Genomic DNA, 22,792 nt, shown 5'->3' on the forward strand with positions numbered 1-22,792 from the left:
AGATTGTCAAGGGAACCACAGTCCTTTGAGCTCAGATGAGGGAGCAGATGGACTCTTGGCCAGAAGTACTGTAGCAGGAATGGAACAAGGAAGGATGTCTGCTTTCCCTCAAGTGATCCTGTTGGCACATTTCACCCTCTTCTTCCAGGCAGGTATCTTAGCAAAGCTTGGCAGGAGCCTGCCTTGATGTGAAGTTTCCATCACTTCCTTCTCCAGGCAATCAGTTTGTAAATGCAGCTAGGGGCTGGGGGAAGAAAGTTTGCTTGAGTCAAGAATGACCTCTTGAGCTGACTGCAAAGCAATATGAAAGAAAGACTTGCTCAGTCTTACTGGATGGACAGAGCGATGTCCTAACAGATCACATCTTCACTCTCTAATTGGGATACATGTGTGAGGGAAAATCTTGCTCCCACCATCCTCTGGGAAGAAAATAAAACACATCTCTGTGTTGAATTGTTTACTGCTGGCATCTCAGCAGCCCCCTCATGATTCTTCCTTCTTGTTATGACCTGGGGAAGGCAGTCATGCTTTCTATCCCATGGAGGAAAGCAGGCTGGGAAGTCATTTGGTCTCAATGGGAATCCACACAGAAAGAGAGGAATGGACTTCAAAGATCTTAACAGAAAGAAAATATCTTTGGTAAAATGCTACTGGAAAGTTAAGAAAGCAGTGAATACTATTTCCTTCAGGCTATCCTTTTTGTTGTTTTGAGTCAGCAAGGTTAACCAGAGAAATAGAGCAGAAAGTTGAGATTACTGGGAACAGCTACAGTTGGGTTTTCAAAGCCTTCCCACATACTTCAAAGGAAAACAACAAGCCCTATTTGCACAATGCATAGTCCTGCCTTCTTAACCCAAAACTGGCTGTGTAGAGAGGGAGAGAAGTGAAATACTAAGGAGGTGTTGGCAAAGAATAAGCACTGAAATAATGAGGGATATCTTAATGACAGGAAAGCTATGCTCCCTCCTCCACAAAGCCAAGGGTCCTATCCATCAGGGCTGTCACATGTCCTTCTTGGGGCTGCATTTTTCTGACAGGGTCCACCTCCCTGCCAAGGCAGGCCCAGAGCTCTTGGTCAGCTATTTCTGTCTCTGACTCAACGTGTCATGTTCAAATTCTGTGGAGGTATCACCCAGCTCCTGTCCTCACAGAGGAGCAGCCAGTGTTCAATGAGGTAATGAGCTGAGAAGATTTGTGGGTGTGCATATTGCAGCAGGGTCAGCCCATGCAATCCATGTAAAGAGCACTAAGTCTGCATTATTTGTCTTAATCTGTCACTCTTACAGAAGCAGCTGTTACTGGGCCTGAATGCTTTATCAACAGGACAAACATAGCTAGAACAGCCATCCATTCCAAAGCCAAGTGGACAGACTCGTATTGCTCAGTGCTGTGACTGCTGAAGCCCAAGAATCAGGTTAACATTAATTTATCTTCATCCTTTGGCTTGATGTAGGCAGCCTTGTGTTGCAGAATTAGTTTAGCCCCCATTTCACCCTGTAGCTACCATGAATAGTTCCCTTTTCTTCCCCAACACTAGGAGGGCCCTGTGTCCTCCTCACTCAAGATGACAGAAAAGTATCTTTTCAGAGACAGAGGAGGTAACTGATAAGACCCATGTGTTGCAGAACTTGAAAACCACAATCTCTGGTTGTCATTGATTTCTACATGGGGCTTCCCAAAAGGCTCCTGCTGATGTAGTGTATCTGAGCCAAATTTTCAACCAGGGTAAGCTGAAGTAAAACTGTCAAGTCACTGACTCCGGTGGACTTGACACACTTCAGTTCCAGGCAAATCTTTTTTTGCCTTGCAACACAAGGCAAGACACCCTACTAAGGTCAGGAAAAGGACTAAGCATATTGCTGCTGCTGGACACAGGGCTGTATCCAGTTGCCAATATTTGTGTATGTGCCGGGGGAGTAAATGCCTCTTCTCCTCTAGGTCAAGAGGATAAAGGCTTTCATTTTGGGTGTGAAGATCCCACCATGTAAACTTTTTCATGATCCTTGGGTGTGACTTCAGAGCCATTTACGTGCTGGAACCCTTTGTGTGTGCAGCACAAATGTAAATCTGACCCAACAGACTAGCTGTTCCTTTTAAGATGATTTTTGGTTGTCTTTGTAGAAAGTTCACAGCGATTCCACATTCACAGCCCTGCTCTGCATCAGCTGGCAGGCTCAGAAGAGGCCAAGGGCTGGCACCCTCACCGCTGGCCCTGGCTGGGGAATAATGGCAGAGCCCTGTGCAAGAAGCTGTTCTTTTCCTAACCCCTTGATAGAGAGATGATGAGATGACTTTATTCACCAGGGCTGTCAATCTAACACCTTTCAGCAGCAGGAATTCTGTTTAGAATAAAACAATAGACCCAAAGTTGATAATCAGATGCAAATTATGTACCAGTATGCAGAAGGCAAAGACAAGATTTGCATAAAATGTTTGTATGACAGCAGCTAAGTATCCCTAATTTTTTCCCAGAAGGTATTGAAGCACAGAAAACAACAATTTCTTACCCAGCTCATCTCCCCTCCTCTACCACAGCCCTCAGCCTGCAGTCCTGTATTTGAGGGCAGACCAGTTCACCAGAGAGGTGCCCCTTCCCCTTTCACATGGTGGAATGAGCAGCCTGCTGCAGGGAGGCTCAGGTCAGGCTTGGTGGCAGAGACAGCACTGTTGGTTTCCTTCCTCAGGAATCTCTTTTCCAGGAGGGGAAGCCATTAGCTAAGAAGGTGAAATGATTTGCTACTGGTCTTCTGTATTTACAGAGCTTGTTCAACAACTGCTCTCTGTGGAGCTTAAAATAGTCTTTTGAGGATAGGAAATGTCTCACCAGCTTCAATCCAACAGCTAAGTCTTCTGTTAAAAAAGCAATCCAGGATGCCAGTGCTGGCATAGCTCTTCCTTTGCAAGCAGGCAAGAGTTTCTCACATGGTGGGGTACACTGGATATGTGCTTTGGCCAGTCTCCAGCTCAAAACACAGCTCTTCTGCTTCTACTGTCTTGTCGGAGTTTGGGCCAGTGTTGGTCAGGGTGTCTCCCAGAGCCAGTGGGGACTATTTACCAGTGCTAATGTGTAACCTACAGGTTTAAGTGACTTAGTCAAATACTGATGCTTTGCAATGCGGTTGCTGCACATCCTTTGATTTTCAGGAGGAGACTGCACATCTCCCCAGTGAGTGCAAGCAAAGTGGCTTCAATGTTAGTGTCCTCAGTGGCTGCTTCTCTGCATCTTGGTGTTAGCTCAGGACTTTAGGTGCACCACTCGAAGGATGCCAATAGCAGCCTTGCTTGAAGACTGTAGAGATCCCTCCTGCATGATGTCATCCAGCCACACTGTGCTCATCAGAGCTGGCCACATTTCAGACGCTGGGAAAGACAGAGTGCAAGGGGAAAGGGTGCTCTTAGGATGCAAGGGCTGCACGACTCATTTCAAACCCTGAAGCAGTGTCACACAAATGAAAGAGAAAAACTGGGGTTCTCCAGAGATGCCTGTGCACACACACGGGTTTGACTCATCTCTGGCTGCCCAGGGGCCCTTCTGTCACATGGAAAAGAGCTGAGCTGTGTCAGTTGCAGCAGCGGCTGCAGCAGCAGCAGTGCCCTGCTCTCATAATTCGCTGCCATCTGCTTCTCCCAGTCAGAATCTATAGCTATTTTCCCCCCACCAGACGGTTAAAAACATGCTCTGATTTTTTTCTTCCGTGCAGTATTTTATTTATGATAGTTCTGGACTAATCTCAGCTGCAGTTCACCAAGGGAATTGTAAGAGTAGTCCCACCTTTCTCCAATTCCAGCTCCATGTATAAGCTATTTTCTTCCAACAGTTATTGATATGTGGAAACATGACCTCTCTCTTCGTTTCCCTCTCTTTTTTTCCTCTCTCTCCAACTGGGTGTGTGTATTATATATGTGAAACAGGGCAAGAAACAAAAAAAGATGATGCTTGGAAGAGATTAGTTTGCACAACACAGCCAGACAGCTTTCTTAGAGAAAGCTAGATACTGGGAATTCAGCATTTCCCCTTCATCAGTGATTAATTGTCTCTGTGTCCCGGGGAATTAGAATTCTGTGTTTTGAGTCACTCTTGTCGAGTCTAAAAGTAACAAAAATGCACCTGCGACATGAAATCAGGCCTAAGAAAACTTACTGTTTCCTTCCTTGGCTTCATAAATGTGCCTGTTTCACTTGTATTGCTGGTTGCTTTATTTAGGACATACAGGGATTGCGGCCTTTTTCATCACAAAGCACTTGATAAAGTACTTTAAAGAAGTAAGTACAGTCTTTGCCCAGGATGGACAGAACACAGATTAACTCCTGCAGTTGTGTGCCCAAGACCACAAACCTTTCATTAACCAATATTGTCTTCCAACAACTCTGCTGACAATGTTTTTGTATTCTTTCTGCCATACAAAATATTTTTAGATTGGTATTAACCTCTCTGTGCTTATGTGGGTGGAGGCATATGTGTGTGTATATTATTACCCTTGGTATTAACAATTGCAAAATGTACCTGCTCGATTCACTTTATAAACAGCAGAAAGTACAGAACATCAGTGAGCTCTGCACTGAACACAGCACAGGTTGTCTACCTAGGACGAAAAAGGAATCCCAGCTATGAAGAATGTGTAATCATGCATTTGTGTTATTGCTTTTAAAATGTAACAATGAGGTTACAATCTGTTTCTCTTTAAAGGCCCATTTCAGTTCCTCTACTATTTTGTCCTGTGAAATGTGTAAAAGACCATGCTGGCTCTGAAAGTAAAGGGAGAATATTTGTGCAACGTCTGAAGGAGAGCTTATCAAACAATATTGAAGCAGTAGTTTATTACAGATTTAACCCCTTTGACATTTTCATTTGTGTTTACTGTTTGTTCACATCCTACTAGCTCACGGATATACTGTTTATCGTCCTTCAGATTTTCCATATCATTAATTCTGGCTCGAGGCTCCAGCAATAGCTGCATTTGAAAAAAACTAGATTATAATTGAGAGAAATTATTAATGATTTTGTTGATGTCCTCTTACTTTCTTATTGATTTCATTACAAAACCATCAGCTTGATAGTATTCCCATGGAGCTCAAATGGGAAGGGGCATATGTGTGAATGTCATGATTCCCTGTAGTTTATCCCTGTGTGCTAAGGGCACAGAAGTCCTCTCCTACTTGGGGTAAGCCACCCCCATTCCCAACACTGCCCCAGCACAGTGAGATTGCATCATGTGTACTGGTTACAGTTTAAAGGGCAGAAGAATTTGTTTTATCCAGGGTAGCCCAATTATCTGCATCCTTATATTTAAGTGGGAGGCTACCCTTGCAGCTATAATATAATGATTCCAGGTTCAGCTTTGCACATGAGAGTTTCTCTACCTTACTACAGACAGGGCTGGTTTCAAACACCGGCAAAGCTGTTGGCTGCCAAGATAGGAGCCTACCAGGGGCAACCAGCAGCCTGGTTGGCCTGGGCTAGAAGAGGTTGGGATGGCTGTAGCTGCAGCAGCCAACTGTCCAGCCTTTCCCCCACAAGCTGTGTGGTATCAAGGTGATAGAAAAGAAGAGACACATCCAGGGAGGGACCCACTCTGCTGATACACAGAGCTGAATTCTGCCTGCCCAAGGGTGAAGTGAAAATCCTCGGGCTGCAAAATTAAATTTTACCTACCCTGCTGATAAGCCTTGAGCCAACTCTGAATATAGAGGTATCTTCACCTTCTTCTATTTTGACTACGAAGAGAGGCTTATTGAAAGATTGATTTTGATCTCTGTTAAGAAAAAAAACTTTAAAAAAAGGAGAAAGACAACAAAATTCCTCTTGTTTCAAGATTTTATGTTTAAGTCTTACTGACAATACATATTTTCTGAAAGTGTTACTTGAGGAGGAATATTTTGAATCTAAAATCCTTTATGGTATGTCCATTGCAATATATTTGCCACTTTTTTTGTCAGTCTCTCTGAGTCCAACACAAACATATTATCCTGCAAAATCTTAAATAAAGGTAGGTTAGGCACTGCTTCCACAAGAGGCAATTTGCTAAATCAGGGATGATAAATGTAGAACTGTGATTTGAGAATGAAATGTGATTCTCCATCAAGACAAACAAGGGGGAAAAAAAGTGCTCGTATTAGAAATTTTTATTGGTAATTTCTTGATCAGCCAGTGCTCATTTTCCAGAGAGAAAGGCATCTATTTTGTTCCTGTAAAATATGTCTGCTGTTTTCAGGGGCTCAGAGGTACACGGAGAATAAAGAAGAGTATTTAGCATGAGACACCTCACACAGGATGTTTGGAGCACGGATGAGCTCATCCCCTGTCAGCTATGGTGACCACACTCCATGTTATCCCCAAGACCAGGTGTTCCCAGGGTAGTTGGACTGAATCATCAGGCACAGGGAGGCACATTTCATCCTATTTCTCCCTCTGTCCCTTCTTATCAGCCCTTCATATCTAACCCCACAGGCTTCCTTGCAAGGGTAGGATTGAAAGGGAATTCTGTCAGGATGTGAAGCAAGTGAGGGTGTGCCAAAATGTGGGTTGGAGAAGAATAAGGGCTGACTGGGCAAAAAGAAGGGGCAGAGCTGCCAGGTCCTGGGGACTCTGCCCACCTCTACTCTCAAGCCTCCCCTCACCCTACCCATGGCCCAGGACCACATTTCAACCCAACCAGGGGCCACCAGTCCCCACCCCAGCAAGCAGTGCCTTCTTACATGCTAGCTTTCCCCAAGTCTCAGTTGTCTACTGGCTCCACCATCTTTCTAGCAGTCCTTGCTTCTCTTCCCATGCTTCAAGCTGCCCCAATGTTTCTCTTTCATCCCTCCCCCAGGCCATTTCTCACCCCGCCTTTCGCCTTTCGCTGTCCACCCCATTAATTCCTGAGTCAGTGCTGCCCTGATTCCCCATGGCTTCTCCCTCTCACCTGGATCTTGCTGGTTCCTCCAGTCCCTCCTGAAGCTGGGTGGGAGGGTGACACTGTCTCCCTGATGTCCCCCCCATTCTTGATGCCAAAGACCAGGAAAAATCAGAGTGGGAAAATCAGAGGCATCTATTCCTTACTGCCATCATCACATGCCGTGAAACCTTCCAGGAAGTCAGATACTGTGGTTTACCGGCAAATCTGACAGCTTCTGCAGAGCTGTAAATCCAATCCCAAATGTGTATTGTTCCTTCAGAACACTGGTTTGTGCATCCTGATGGAATATGGCACTGCTCTATGTGAAATACAAATGAATGGTTTATTATTGGCTTCTCAGAAATCAGTACTGGAGGTTGTTCCTCACAATGCACTTTGATTAGAACAGGAGATCAGACCAGCAGTGTTTCCTTCTGTCTCCATAATCTGTGAATGATTTGGCCCATCTAAAAATTATGCTATTTTCTGCTAATTTTACTGATTGATATAGCCAATAGGGAAGGCTGCTGTTGCTGCTCAAAACCCTCGTCTGATTTTCCTGGGGAAGTTTGGATGCAGGGTTTGGTTTAGCAAGGAGTGCCTCAGCCTTCACCAGAGGGCAGCCACCTGGGGAGCTGCATGGAGAAACTTCTTTGGAAATACACAGGCTGGGTGTGCAACGCTTAAGACATGAAGTGACATGTGTGAAAATACTGTAGCCCCTGGTGAGCTCCTTGAGGAAGGTTGCAACAGAGGGGATTATGTTTTCAAGCTTTAAAAATGTGCCACCTTTACCTATAGGTAAGTCAAGCCCTCTCTTGACTCCAGTGGCCCTGTATTTGGCTTTAGCTCAGGTTGACACTCCCCGTCTGTGAGGTACCGAGCAATGGTGTATGGTAGAGCTGGTTACTCCCAACACGGCTCAGTGCAAGGTCACCCATCACGACACATGCCCAGCACATCACTCTGGAAGCAGCAATAGCCACAGCCATCAAAGTCCCTGACTTTTAGAATCAGGCTAGCATGATTAGCTCTTTTTCTTCTGAGGACTAGATGTAACTGAGAAATCAATCAAACTTCAATCTCTGCCAGGCTATGAAGGGTGGAGGAGGTGGAGATTCCCAGTAGGTTGTATGATCTGTCGTTTCTTCTCTGGTCTGAAAGTCAAGGAGAGGAGAAATGTCTTTGCTCCACATTCCTGCTAACTTGTTTGGCATAATGAGCTAGCCAGATAATAAACAAGTAATTATACATTGGAATACACAGTTCAGTGGCAATGCTGTCTGTCTGCAGCCATGCTGAGAAATGAGGCAAGACAGTAGTCTGTTCCAGCTCTGCTCATCTCTCTGCCTTGCTGTCTGAGTTTGGGTGAGTCACACCTTGAGTCTGTGTTTCAACCCCCTCCGCACACACAGGAGGGCTCCTTCATACTCACTTTTGATCAGGGGTGCAACTCATGACTGAGACAGCTATGCCAGCAAAACCCCTCTGTGTGAGTGCAGATTCATTTGCTACTTTGCTTGGGAGCAGTGGGTAGATGGGTGATCCTGTCAAGAAACAGCTCTGCTGGTAAACTATGTCCCCACCAGTAGTGCTTCGATGCTGCACAGCATTCACACATCTGTATCGTGTCCCCAGGTAGCCCCAGCCCCAGCTTTTCTAAAATGATTAGAGCAGCGCCAATGAAAAATATGTTGGTAAATGTGGTTGGTGTTTCTATAATTTCCTCCCAATAGGGTTTTTCTGTTAAATTCTTGTGTATCACATCTAGTGTTACAGTAATGGCTCTTCTGACTCTGATTTGCTGTACAATTTGTTATAAAGAGTCATGTTAAGTTGAAACAGAGTCTTTCACCACAGGTTTTCTAAAATGGATCAAGTTACAGAGGAAAAACAAAGATGCTACTGCACCTTAATGATTTGAGAATGTTAAAGCATAGAGGCAACATGGAATTGTGTTTCGGACTCATTCCAAAGGTAAAGAGGGAGCCGCAAATCCCTGGGGAAGGGAGAGGCTCTTGTTTTTTAAAGCATCCTTTCAACAGTGACAGTTCCAAACATTCTCTTTTCCTTGCACATTTCTCTTGCGGTTTCTGGATTTGTGCAATGAATTGTCTAAGACATTTTGACTTGAAGAGGCTGTAGTGTATCACTGGACAGAAGGGAAAAGGATTTTCTGTGTGTGTGTGTATGTGTGTGTACACAGAGATTCACACATAGATAAAAATCGCTGGATTCTTGAGTAAAATACTGAAGCAGTGGCAAACAACACCTGGAAATGAAGAGGCAATAGCAAGGGTAGCTCATAGACTATATACAGTACTCAACTATGAAACTACTTCTGCACAACTTAACCGTATGGGTTTTATTACGAAACTCACTTAGGGAGCTAAACCTCGTGGGCTACTTTTCCACCCTGTGCTATATTTGGGTCATGAGAAGACAGTGGCTTTTGGATTAAATCAGAGGGGCCAACTACCCTTGACATTTTTTGTGCTCAGCCATTCTCAAGACACATGGACTTCAGGAATCCAGGTTTCCTTAAAGTCATACATGATCAAAACACTGAGATGAAATAGTGTATATACAAGTGGTATCTGTGCAGAGATTGCTGAGGAACATAAATGAGGGCTGAGAGACCCAGATTTCTCACCGATGAGCTCAGAGCATCCTCCCTCATGGGGCTAAGATTTGCAGCACTCCGTCCCTCCAGACTTCATGAATTTACAGACTCAAAGCAGGGAAGCTCAGCAGCACTAAGATGTGCATTGCCCAGTAAGGTAGCGCCTTGCATTCTCTCCTTAAGCCCGGAAACTTTCTGATGTATTCACCTGCCACCCTGACCTACAGGTATGAGTAGAGCAAGGTGTGACAGTGAAACAGGCCATAAAAGTTATTTTGACTTAAAACATGAGTGTCCACATCCATCTTTGAGTACCTCTGGAGGAGATAAGTACCCTGGGGACACTGTATTTTCAGCGGGAGCTCTGGCCCCAGGATTTCCAAAACTCAGGTCGAAGCTTATTTATAATCCTCCTGGAAGGAGTCTGGACAAAGGGAAGACGGGTCAGGCTTGGGAGAGTGTATTTGTGTTAGTGAAGGGAAATAACAATCAGCTGAAGAGCTGCCAAAAAGAGAGCAGGAGGAAGCCTCCACCAGGAACTGGGCTGACTCGGGTATCTCCAGTCATAACAGCTGGTGAAGCCCAGGTGAGCCTGGGACTGCATACCCGTTCTCCCAGGTGGAACAAAGCCCATACCCACTGATTGCCCAAGCTGTTTGGATGGGGGCAGTGCACATAGGCTCCTGACAGCTATGGATTTCAAATTTTTTTCACTGTCACGTGTATTGGGTCTGGCTGAGATGGTGTTCATTTCCCCGTAGCAGCCCTCACAGTGCTGTGCCTTGCATTGGCAGCTCAGAAGGTGTTGGTAACACACCGGTGTTTTGGCTACTGCTGAGCAGCACTGGCACAGCATTCCTTCCCCAGTTAATGCCAAGATTCTGCAAAGGACACAACCAGGCCAGCTGACCCAAACTGACCAAAGGGATATTCCATGCCATATGATGTCAGCTCAGATATAAAAGCTAAGGCAAGGAGCAGGAAGACAGGCACTCATTGTCTCCAACGGCTGCCTGCTGAGGAACGTGTGCTGAAGCCCTGCTTCTCAAAGTGGTCCATCATCGCTGCTGATGGGAAGTGGAGAACAATCTGCTGCTTTTCGCAGCATCACTTTTGCACTTGCGCGCTTTTGCCTGGCTTCTGCTTTAATAAACTGCCTTATCACAACCCATGGGTTGTTTTCCATCTTACCCTCTCCCCTGTCCAACTGGGAAGCGGAGTGATAAAGCAGCTGGGTGGGCACCTGGCATCCAGCCAAAGTCAACCCACCACATCAAGTTACAGTGAGAGGCGGGTGGAGAGCTGCACCACTGATGAGTACTGTATGGTTCCTGAGGAAGGAGGTATTGAACTGAATGTTCTTCTCTGCAGCCTGCCCATCACACTGTTGAATCTTTCTGTGACCATCTCTACCAGGTCTTATGTTCTGGGATTGGTAGTGAGGGGAAATTCTGGTAGAAAAATACTTTTCTCTGCAGCTTTCTTTTTAAATCCAAAACACAAATGTTCAGCTTCCTGAAGTGAGGATGGCTCTGTCTATGGACAAAAAGGAATAAAGGAACTTCTTTTGTGTTATTTGAAGTAATTGTGAGGCTAATAGATCAGCTTCACAAAACCAAGTGTGATCACTGGACAACTAAAGTGAGGAGGTACCTGCTGGGGTGTTTCCTCACCACCAAGAGGGCTTAGGGCATGTGAACCCACAGCTTTACCTGATTGTTCCCACAAAAGTGACTCTGCAGGATGGCTTCCTCCTCATGTCAGGAAGACATAATGTGCTGTCTGTGGCCAAAGTCTGTCTCCACCAAGGTCTAAACAGGAAGGTCCCATCTGACAGTTGAATGAGCCAATCAATCATCCCCATGTTGTGAGCTGTGTTTAAAACCTCTCATGGGAAATTCAAGTAGCACAGTCTCCTGGGAGAGCTGACAACTGGCTCAAACACAACCCTCTGGCTGAAGGCATCTGCTTCAGGAGCAGCTCCTTTACCCTCCCCTGCACCACCAGCTCCAGCAAAGGGCAGAAATCACACATTTCAGATCATCTGTCTGGCACTGACAAAATCTGCAATTGATGCACCCTTTGCTGGTGGTGGCAGAGGGCACGAATAGGGGAGAATCATGCCCAAACCCTTTGTATCTTCTGTGAAAAAGTATCCCCTCTCCAGCGCAGTTTGGGAGACGTGCGCCAAGAGAGAGGCTGAGGCAATGAAAGGAAGTGGAAGAAAGGGAGAACAAGTTCCTTTGACCAGCATCAGCTTGACATTTTTTGATTCACTTTTTACACATGAAAGGGAGGGTGGGAAAGAAGAAGAAAGTATGAATGTAGAAGAAGAAGTAGGCAGAGGAGAAAAAAGATCAAAGAAAAGGTGAAACAGGAAAAAGATGTTCCCAGTGATGCTGAGACCCTTGTCTCTGCCCCTATACCAGCCCAAATCTGTCCTAAAGCACAAAAGCAAAAAAAAAGCCCAGCAGGATCTCTGGAAAACTAGATGTATAGGCTAAAAGGCATAGAGATTGGTAGAAAATGTTGAGTTAAAAGCCTGTGGGTTTAGAGCAAAAGCAGGGGAAGGAGGGGGAGGGCATGGGGTAGCACTAAGGAAAGGAAAGAAGAGTGGCCACACATTGAGATAAGAGGGGCAAAGGATTGCAGTGGTTTCAAATAAGCCCTAACTAGGAAACATAGGTTTGTCAAAGTATAGTTGGGTAAAGATAGGAGGCAGGAATAGCAAAATCCAATACAATAGCAATCAGCTATCAGAAATCCCAACATGGCCCTGCAACTAGCTGCATCTGGGAGGTGCAGGGAAGGAAGGGTGATAAAGCTCCAGTAGGCCTTGGATGAGGAATAGAGATGGACTCCCTCTTCATCACTCCTCTCAGTACCAAACACTGTCTGTGATGAGGAGAGCTAATCAAAAAACCAGAGAATACAGCAGAGGCTGAGAAGTACTACTAGTGTTGTAAAATGCATCTGGGAAGAAAGTGAGCACGGCATAGGTGTATTCCCTGGAGTGGAGATGAGGAGAACTGAGGACAGCAAAGCAGAACCCCTGGGATTTATAACCCTATCTTGGCATGCTTCACACTGGAAGCAGGAGATACCCAGGAGGATCTAGGACAGCAGCAGTTATGAATGGTGTTATGAATGGTGGAAGGACTGCTCTAGGCAATTTTTTTCCCACAAAGAGATTCTGACTCTAGCACTTCAGAATGGCAAACTAGGGTTTTTTAGTATATTTTTTTACAGTTTTCCTATGAAGACCAGTTAAACAGAAGGAAAACAGATAGCAGACAGTTTAACTGCATCCTGTCATTGTAGCTTCACCCATGCTTTCCCATCTTCCGGTAGTTTGTGCATTGCAGAGTATCTGGTGCTGTTGCCCCTAGTTTGTTTTGTAACAGTTTCCTCACACACACTGGCATTCCCTTCCCATTCTCAGTTCCCCCTCTTTGACTCTCTTACTGCCCCATCTCACTGCCTTGGGTTGGACACTTGTCCCTGCTCAGCCCAGCTCAGCAGCATTGCAGGGACAAGCCTCTATGCTCAGGTCTTTGATGCAAACCTATGATGGAGTCATTCCTGGATGTGGTGCTGAGAAGATAATGAACAGGAAAGAGGTGAAAGAAATGTCAGACCACAAGCTCAAAAGATCACTGAGGCCCAGAGATAGTTGCATCATCCCAGAAAAGAAATAAATGACAGACTGAACCAGACTACGGCATGAAAACATTGACACAGAGATAATTAATGTTGTTACAACTGGACCTTGGCCTCACATGGTTCTTCAATCACCTCTTGCCTGGCGTCATTGTGCTATATATGATTTGCTCCCTTTGAACACCACATCTGTCCCAGAGACTGTCTACCTCTTAACATAGCTGTGAAATATAGGTGATGTAGTATGTATAAATATTTCAGAGACAGGACTCATCTGACAAGTGGGGTCTTGAGAAGCGACCAAAGACACTGACTCCCAGATAGAAAGATGGGACGAATATGTTCTGCAGACACAGTCTTGGGGGGAGGAAAGACATCCCTCATCTTTGCTTTTTGACAAGTAGAATCACTACAGAGTATGGTTTGCCTATGGCAAGTAGCTTGCTTAGCAAGTGTGCATAGGAGCGCTGCCTTGCTGTCACCCACTGAAAGCTCCATAGTTATGAATGCTATGATTTATTAGGCTTCGAGCAATAATTATTAATTACCTTATTTAGCAAATGCAGTTAGGTACTTGGGTTTTGGCAGTATTTTTTTCCACTCAGAGTATACTTTGTCAGTTTACTTTGAAATTCATCTTTCATAAGTGTTTGAGCCAATGAAACATGAGTACATTCATTGAATGTTAACACAAAAAGGGGTGTGAAGCACACACTTTTTGATTTTTCTTTTTTTGACTCATTAGCCAGGATACTCGTTCAAACACTGAGGCACTGTTCCATAATTTAATGAGAATCCCTGAAAAAAAAGAAATGAAAAGGCTACAAAATGCCACATAAATATCCTTATTTCAAAGTTACGCATAGAAAAAAACGAGAGTTGTGTCTCCGTGTTGCCATGTTGATTGGTTTTTTTTAGCCACCATGAAGTTTCTTGGATCTGCAAACACTTCTACATTTCATTTTCCTTGTGTTGAATGGATATGTGGACAATTTTGTTTCTTTTCATCATTGACAGCTCCTCCTTCTCCCTATGCCTTGGCAAGGGGGTTGCTCCACCTGTCCCTTCCTCGTGCTGGCTGCCTCCTTCTACCTATGCGCCCTTTATTAATGTTGCCACCACTCACCACAGGAAGGACTGAATCCTTCTCAGACAAGGGTTTATTGTATTAAGGAATAAACTTGATCACATCAGGTGCTTTCACAAGTGCCCCACTCCATCAGCTACAGAAAGGGCATCTCAGAGTGTGAAGCCCGCAGTGTCTTGGCAAATGTTCCCTTAGCTTGGTTATAGAAACAAAAAACACAAAGGACAAAAAAATCCCCAAACCACACAAAACCAAACAAGGCAGTTTTATACTGGCGGTATCCTGACAAGTGATAGAATAGAGCCCAGTGGGAAATCGCCTGCCATGCCACCTCCATGCAGGGATGCTGGGCACTGGGGGGAAGCTGCCCTGTCCGTATCGCCGCTCTCCTCCTGGTGCACGCTTTGCTTTTCTCTCCCGCTGAGCACCATTTACAATAAGAACAACCGCTTACTAATTAGGGGCTATATCTATTAATTGCTTGTTTGTTAGAGCACGACTGAGCAGGCAGCCGCTCTCCCTATGCCATATCTCTTGATATTTTTTCTTTTTCTTTTCTTTTTTTTTAATTACGTTTTTATCAGGGAGTGACTTCTTCACACGGTGACTCAGTGCCTGTCGAGTCTTTCCAACCGCTTTCTCTCCGGGTCCCGCACCCCTCGCCAGCAACCGCGGGGAGCGGGCATGGGTGCAGAGCGGCGGCACAGGGAGCCGCGGGAGCGCCCGGGGGCAGCGCGCCCAGCCCACGCGTGGCCGAGGCGGGAGGGTGCGCAGGGACCAGCCTCAGGGAAGAGCCGCAGACGACTCTGCTGTCGCTAAAGGACACCCGCATCAGCCCGTCCCTGAGAGCTTCGGCGGGCTCTCAGCGCTGGGGAAGAGGCGAGCCGGAGCCGGGTTCCCGGGAGTAGTGCGCGCCCCAAGAGGGGTTTCCACGGCGCTGGCTCCGCTTTACGGTCTGGGCTCACTGCTACGGCCCCTGGCAAGGCACGGGCGGGTTCGCAGGCGAGCAGGTCTAGGCTCCCCAGAAGCAGCGTTTTGTCCCTCTGGTAAAGCGGACGGAGAGAGGGATGGCAAGGCAGGGCCCCGCGCAGCCCCCCAGTGCCGGTGACGATGGTCGGGACTCACGCAGCATTCTCATCCTCTTCCTCCTCCCAGCCTCTCGCCCCGAGCTCTGCGCGGTGCGGGCAGGAGCGGAGGCTGCATGCACAGCTCCCCGGCTCCAGGTCTCACGTACGAGCCTCACCACGGCCCAGGGCCGGCAGTCCGGCGGGTACCGCGGCCCCCGCAGCCTCGCACCAGGCTGGGGGCCGCACGGCACCCCCGCCCCGCCGCTCCCTGGCAGCATGTACAAGGCAACCCCGCCAGCCTGCAACCTATGGGGGAAGTGGGGGGCAAAAAACTTCGCTGGCACTAGCCAGCGCCAGTACAGGAGCTGCCCTCCTCACCCCTTCGCATCTCAGGTCCCAGTCGGGAGAAGCCGACCTTGCCATGAGTGTCCTGAGGATGGGGATACCCTGGTCTGACGACCCATCTCTCGCACGAAGCAAGTCCCTTTTACTTCCCAGCCCTGCGGTGTTGTCTATAATTGGGCTGGGGCGAGGCATGGGGAGGCCCGCAGAATTGGGCAGGAGGCTGGGCTCTCCCCAGCACGGCCGCTTTAATTGGCTCCTTTTTTTTTTTTTTTTTTTTAAAAAAAAAAAAAAAAAAAAAAAGGAATGAAATGGTAAGGAGAAGATGGGAAAAACCTGGAAAGCCAACAGAGAAGAAAATAAGGCGCAGCTGGCAGAGCCGGCAGGCAGGATGGCGTGAGGCGACCTCGGGCCAGCCCGGCCGACGGGCGCGGGAACCGCCGGACGCCCCGTCGGGGACCGGTGGAGCGGAGAGCCCCGGGGCCGGCTGGGGAGCGGTGACGCTCCCAGCAACTTTTGCAGGAGATTTTGGCGCTTGAGGAAAAAGCGGTGGGGCAGGGACCTGCCAAGCGGTTTCCAGCTGGCATCTAGCAGGAATAGCCCAACTTTGTCCAGCTTCTTGTCTCTCTTTGTCGGCTCCCTTCCAGCTGCAGCCCGTTATTTCCCGCTAGGAGCTCCGGCAGCCGTCGAGGGAGAGAGACACGGACCTCTCTCTACAGCTGCAAATCCCCTGCGAGGCGGGTAAAGCAGGCAAACCCGGAGGCCAAGCATCCTTCCGAGGCCGGCACACAACATCAGGGAAAGTTTTGTAGGGAGAAGGACCTGGCAGGTTGGGGAGGAGGAGAGGAGAGCCGGACTGAGCTGCAGGTGGAACGAGGGTGCGTGGTCTGTCTGCTCCTCGTTTGCTTCTCCCTTCAGGTTGGCTGGGGCGATGCAGTGCAGCTGGGGGAGCTCTTGGAAGCCGCTTTAAAAAAAAAAAAAAAAATTCCTGCCTGGATTTGATTAATTACAACAATCCCCTCCCCAGAAGATCTGGAAAAGAGGAATCACCTATCCCTCCCTCCGCCTTTCAGCAGCTGGCTCCTACCCCCCACCCTCGCTTCCCCCCTTTTTCTCCACCTCCTTCTCCTTCTCCCCGTCCGCTTCTGGGGCTGCGGCCAGAGCCTCGCTAGGAGGAGAGAGGGCGAGGACTCACTGAAGTTGGCCCCAGTTGGCAGCACTTTGAGTAGCGCGGGACTTGGGGCAGAGCTTGGCAGCTCCCGCTGAACAAAGGAGCCCCCTTTCCCACAGGGGCTGGGGGATAGCGCTGGGCTGGCCCGAGCCCTACTCCTGCCCTATCCCGGCGCCGGCCCAGTGCCCCCGAGCTGGCTTTTCCGTGTACCCCGAGTACGGGCGCGGCTGCCTGTTCGCCTGGAGATCCTCGAGCAACCTGGCGAGGGGAAGCGGCGCTCCGCGTTCCTTCCCTCCCTGTCTCCTTCCCTCACTCTCTCCCTCCTTTTTTTTCTTCCTTTTTTTTTTTTTTTTTCAAATTTTAAATTTTACCCCTAGGCGGCCCCGGTTGGGGGTGGGTGGGGGAGTCCCTTCCTCCGCCCAAGGGACGCCGGTGCCCGGCGCGGAGCGGGGCGCATGGGGTGGCGTTTCGGGAGGCTTTCGGCTGCTCCTTGCTCCCCCGCCGGATGCTGCCTGAGCTGTTTTGGCTGTTTTTCTTCGCTGGCGATGAAGCCTCTGCCTTGAAGATGGACATGATCTGTTTTTTATTCCTGTCTCTGATGCCGGTGTACAGCAGGGGACAAGGGGTGTACGGTAAGGGACGCTGTCGCGGTCGCTGTTTGCGGAGGAGGGCCGTGGGGATGGGGGGCGAGGGCACAGACGGCAGCGGTGGGATCAAAGTTAAAAAGCACCTGCAGGAGAAAGTAAATGATGCCGGCGAAGCTCGTCGCAGCCTGAGCGGAGAGATTGATGCAGCAATAGGGCTTCCAGCGCCTGTAGCTACTTCATAATTCCTCGCCGTAACCTCTGGCCGCCTCCCATGTACGAGTCCGCCGACATGGCACGCAGAGACCGCCGGCGGGGCTGCTACCGGGGAGCGACTCGGGCCCCGGCCCTGCCTCCTCTCTCCCTACTCGCGTGGGGACGCCACGCTGATGTCGGTGGGGGTGGCTCCGGGAGCACCTCCGAGTTGCATTTTCTTTGGGGCAAGGGGAGGATGAAGGCTCCTCTCCCCGCCCTGCGCTTGCGGGTTTGCTTCCTCGCAGGACTGCCGGCACGGCGAGCAGAGCGAAGGGCGGTCAGCGCTGCCCCGCGGGGCTCCGCGTCGGAGCGTCGGGGTCTCCTTCCCCCGCTGCCGGCCCGGGGGGCGGCTCTTCCCGGCTCGGCGGGGCCGGCTCCCCGCCCTGCCCCGGCTCCCCCTCACTCCCACGGCAAGCCCCGCCGGGCGCCCCGGGAGGGGCTAGGCTGGTTTTGCACCCTATGGAACTTTGCTGCTGATTTTCTTCTTAAGATGATGGAGGTTGGTGGGTGGTGATCAGTGGCAGAGCTGATGTAGGGCTGGTTGATTCTTTTTTTTTTTTCCTCTCTTACTATTACTATTGTTATTGCTTTTACCGAGCTTGCTTCCTCTCCTTGTTTGCAGGCAGGGTGGCAAATGGCAAGCTCGGGTGGTCTCCTCGTGAGAGGTGTCTGCCTCCCGCAGCCCCTCAGTGCGAGGGCAGAGGTGGGGGGGATGGCACCCAGTGCCACCGCCGAGCACAAGCTCGGGCTGAGAAAACACCCGGAATTTACGTTAGCCAGCCGTGCAACCCCCCTTTCCCTCTCCCAACCCTCTCTGAATTCTTGCTTTACAAGATCTGCATTTCTAATACACTGGGAAAAAATAAATAAAAGCAACCCACAAGTCTTGTCTCTCATAACAAGCCGGCTTTATCTTGGCTTACAACTCAGTTGTGCGTTGCTGTAAAGTCCTCCTGGAAGGCATGCCGCTGCCTCTAACAAGCCAGGCTCTCTGAGCTCTGAAGAGAGACCCCAGTGAGAGAATCCAGCCCCCCCGCTCCCTCTTTTTTTTTAACAGCACGCAGCCAGTCTCTTGTGTGAGCTCTGGCAAAGATCAGTTCAGTCTCACTGACTGTGGGTAAGTCTTTGTAGGTCACTTTTTAATGATGTATTTCTTTAATGGAAACAATTCCTCCTTTCTCCTTGAGGGCTGGGGTGTTAATATGAGTTTGGGTCTGTTTTGTAAAATAACCGTTTTAAATAGAGAGTATTTAGTTTCCTTTCATTTTTTCTTTCTTCCTCTCGGTATATGTGTTTTCTCCCAGCCTGCATGTCCAGATGAAAACTATATGACCCTCAGAAGGCTGGAAAGACGAGGAGTAGAATGAGTTTGTGGTACAGAAACCTGATCAGGGCATGCTATTTAATCCTTTAAAACAGGTAATCTGCCTCTAGCCGAACTTATATGATTTCACTTTAGTGTTCTTGCTGCTGAATAGCTGTCACTTGCTGTAGAATGGCCTCTCAGCTCAGGATTGTAGCAAGAGGGACAGAGCTTAAAACCAGGTTTGCTTAAATGCGCTTTAAAAGGTTGCCTGATGTATTTTTTCATCCACTTCAGTGAACCTACATTTGACACAGTTGCTGCTAAATTAGATCTTCAGAATAACTTACTGATGTTTTTTGTCTTTTTCTCTCACAGAGAGATTGGAGAAACTGTGTACAAAAGAAAGCACAGATAGAGACATACACTAAGATGAAGATATCCTTTTGAGCCAAAATGGTACACTACTTCTATCTGTTCTCTTACTTAACTACACAAAGGGGAAACCCAGTCTCTTCCTTCCTCTCCCCACCCCTACCTCTTCAAACTATCTAACATCAGGAGCCTTAATACGCAGCTGTTGCTCAGGGCAGCCCAAAGCAGTGTCTCGTGGAATCAGCACACTGGATGGTGGCTGATAGTTTTCATATTGTCTTTCCCAATCCTGTTTTCAGTCCACTAACCTGTGCTGTTTTCATGCCTTGTGCAGCCAGCACTGTTTCTTTGGATGCAAGATTGCTGTTACTGATGGGTCGAGCAGAGCTGGATTGATATGGTTATATTTGCAAGGATAAATAAAGCAGGATTAGAAATTAGTCCTACTGCCCCCCCCCTTGGATTTTTCCTAAATCTCTCACCATAGCTTTAAGCAGTACTTGACCATTCTGTGTTGTGAATGTTTATCTCACGTGGCACCAAATGTAGAAATTATGGGATCTCAAGTGTCATGGTTCAGATCTGTGTTTCTGCTTTTGAATATTTATTTATGGCAGTGGAGACTGGGGGAGGCATCTATATGGGTCTATAAATATATTTTACTTTAGCAAATCTCCTGAGATTAAATCAGATTAAACAAGATAAAGTGTCCATGTGATGTACCCTTTAAATAATACACCCACATGGATGTGCACAAAAGACCTCTGTCTAGGAGAGCGGAGTTGTTGGAGAGGTTTATTGAGATGAATGGTATAAATAAAATGTGTGTAAGGGCGTTTCTGGGAAAGGAGCATTTACAATCGAGGTGCAATTTAATTAGGAGTCAAGGTGCTTTTTGCCTGCTACCTGAAGAGGCTTGTTATATAAATTGGCATTTGTTGTAATGACTGAAGTGTGTCTGAAACCCTCTTCTCATTAGCTGATCCCATTCTTTCAGCCTTGTTTGTTGCAGTGAGACAAGGCTGGCCTGATCGGGAAGGCAATTCAGCAGACTGCCAAGAGGCAACTTTTATTAGCCTTTTGTGGTAGCCCATTTCCCAGGCTGCACGTGCCTTTCAGTCCTGGTATGTTAATGCTGCTGGTCAAGATAAGGAGCAAGCCGTAACAGATCCCTAGAAAATGTCAGAACTGGGGAGGAGGAAGGAAGAGGTAAGGAGACAGGGGACTTGCCCTTCCAGGCTTGGAGTTATCAAGACTTAAAGACTATAAATTAGACTGAAAGAAGAGACGATTGGTGGTGTTGGGGGTGGGGAAGGTATTCAAGGGGAAGAGCGTGCCGCTTGCTTCCCAGTCAACCTTGTAGATTTCAGGAGTTGTGTAGCTCTGTTTCAGAGTGTGCACAGTGCTGCTGCTGTGCTTGCTCCATGTGCAGGATATAATTAACACTTCTGGGTTGTCTTGCAACTACCACAGTCCAGCTGATCAGCGGCAGCCTTTCAGGTGGAATAAAAGAGTGGGATGTTTTGTCCCCTGCCTCTCAAGAGGGGACCTGCGGAGAAGGCGTTTCAGGAATGGGCATCACAAGGCATGGTGAGGGGCTACATACATCCAGGTGATGGAAAGGAAATAGAAGGAAGGTTTAGGCTGGGCAGCAGGGAAAGCTACCTAGCACCATGATCAGAGGGCCTGGACAGGCTGCATTTGAAACTGGAGGGGGTGAAGCACTTGCAGTGTAGAGTAGGCCTGCCCTGGCCTCAGAAGTGGGGAATAAATGACCTGTTAAGGCTCTCTCTTTAAAGAGACACCATCATCCCTGAGATACCACTACAGACAGCCAAAAAAAAAATCTATTGGAAGACTGATTTCTTATGTCTTATGATGAAGGAGTGTCGTGGTAAAACATATCCTGCATTTAAGCCATAAACATCTGCACTTTTTCATTTCGTGTACACATGATATGATTTGTTTCCTGCTCCTTTTATCTGTAAAGTAAAAATGCTTTTACTAGAGTTTACAATGCAGTATGCCTCACACAGTCTTGCAACCTGTGTGCGTGCATGTCTTTTACTGCCAGTTTCTGGGGCACAGACAGTCTAATGCCACCTGGAGCCTGGTGACCTGGATCCATCCCTCTCACCTGCCTCTGCCTAGAGCTGTTTTGCCAGCAGGAACAGGGTCCGAGACATGGAGCTCTCAAGATACCTTGCTGTCATCTCAGTGTACCCTGTGCCCTCAGAAATGGCTGAGTAGATTACTGGCTGAAGGAGGAGAGGAGCTGGCTCCATGAGCCACTTCTTGGCTAGTTCTGTTTGGAAAATGTGAAGTATGAGCACAGTGCTCCTCCTAACTATATATGTGTGTATGTATATATATAAAAGCATACACACATGTTCACACATCTTTTGTGCTCAACCATTTATCTTTGTTGTCCAGCCCTTAAATCTCTGGTGGCTTAGGCTGTATACAGCCTTTTGAGGAATGAGTTTTCTAACTGGAGTGCCATAGAAATAGACTCACCAAAGGACTGGGTAGGTCCAAGATTTGCATAGGTCTTTAACAGCTCTCTAAGGTCAAGGCATTAAATCTATCCAGTCCAGTGCTTCAGAATGCCTTGCTGTTCTCCAGCTGTAATGTGTCACACTGACTCTCCTGTGACATTAGAGCCTGTAGTTTTAGGTCAGGTCAGTAGCTTCATACACCAGATAAGCCCTCAATTGACTTTAATATGCAGTACTAGAAAACTGACATTATCCTCTTGACAGGTTGTTTGCAACTTGCTGGATGAAGTCAAAATATTTCACTATAGGTGTCATCAGAAACCACCATCCTATGCTAATTTTTGTGGGAACATGAAGACAGATGTTGAATAATTTGACATGAGCAGCATAGCTTTTAAAATTATCACTGTGTCAGGTTTGCATTGGAGTTTTTGAAATATATATATATGTATTTCAGATGAGTTTGAGAGAGGGGGAGATAGGTATAATAAGTGACTCCCAATAGGTGGAAGATGCAGCAAAAGATGGACCTGGAGGTTCAGTAGTCAGACAGCCATTCAGCCATGGCAGTAAGGGGTGCTGTGCTGATGAGGCTGCTGTTCTTATTTTTAAGCAACAAGACAAAGTGACTTCCATGCTGGTAACTCAGGGATTTTGTGACACTTCCCATCAACCAGAAGCCCTACTGTTTTGCCTGTGTTTTGATGAGTTACTGCTATTCTGCTTGCTTGAATAGTGCATTTTCCAGCTTCCAGTCCCACCCTCCACACATGCTGTGCTCTCTTGGTTCATTAAGCATAGTCTGTGGCTAAGAACCATGCCTGTGTGGCTACAAATTGTTATGAGGAGGGCAGAGTTGGGGGTGGGGGGTAGGCAGTGGCCTTTTAGCCAATGCCAGTGTGCTGGCACAAGCAATGGAGAGAGATGCACTGCAGCTCGTGAAAGACTA

At 47.6% G+C, this 22,792-nt stretch overlaps 1 protein-coding gene across 1 annotated transcript in view; it reads left to right on the forward strand.

The window, feature by feature from the left end:
- Positions 1-17,242: 17,242 nt before the first annotated feature.
- The window catches only part of MDGA1 (MAM domain containing glycosylphosphatidylinositol anchor 1), a 148,505-nt gene continuing 142,955 nt past the window's right edge, over positions 17,243-22,792 (forward strand). The window contains exon 1 of the mRNA XM_050315589.1: positions 17,243-17,460. Within this exon, the coding sequence (XP_050171546.1) occupies positions 17,334-17,460 (127 nt within the window). The 5' untranslated portion in view covers positions 17,243-17,333. The remainder of the gene's footprint in view (positions 17,461-22,792) is intronic.

Source organism: Myiozetetes cayanensis, unplaced genomic scaffold, assembly GCF_022539395.1.
Source record: "Myiozetetes cayanensis isolate MyiCay16 unplaced genomic scaffold, myiCay2020 scf2-11, whole genome shotgun sequence".
NCBI lineage: Eukaryota > Metazoa > Chordata > Aves > Passeriformes > Tyrannidae > Myiozetetes > Myiozetetes cayanensis.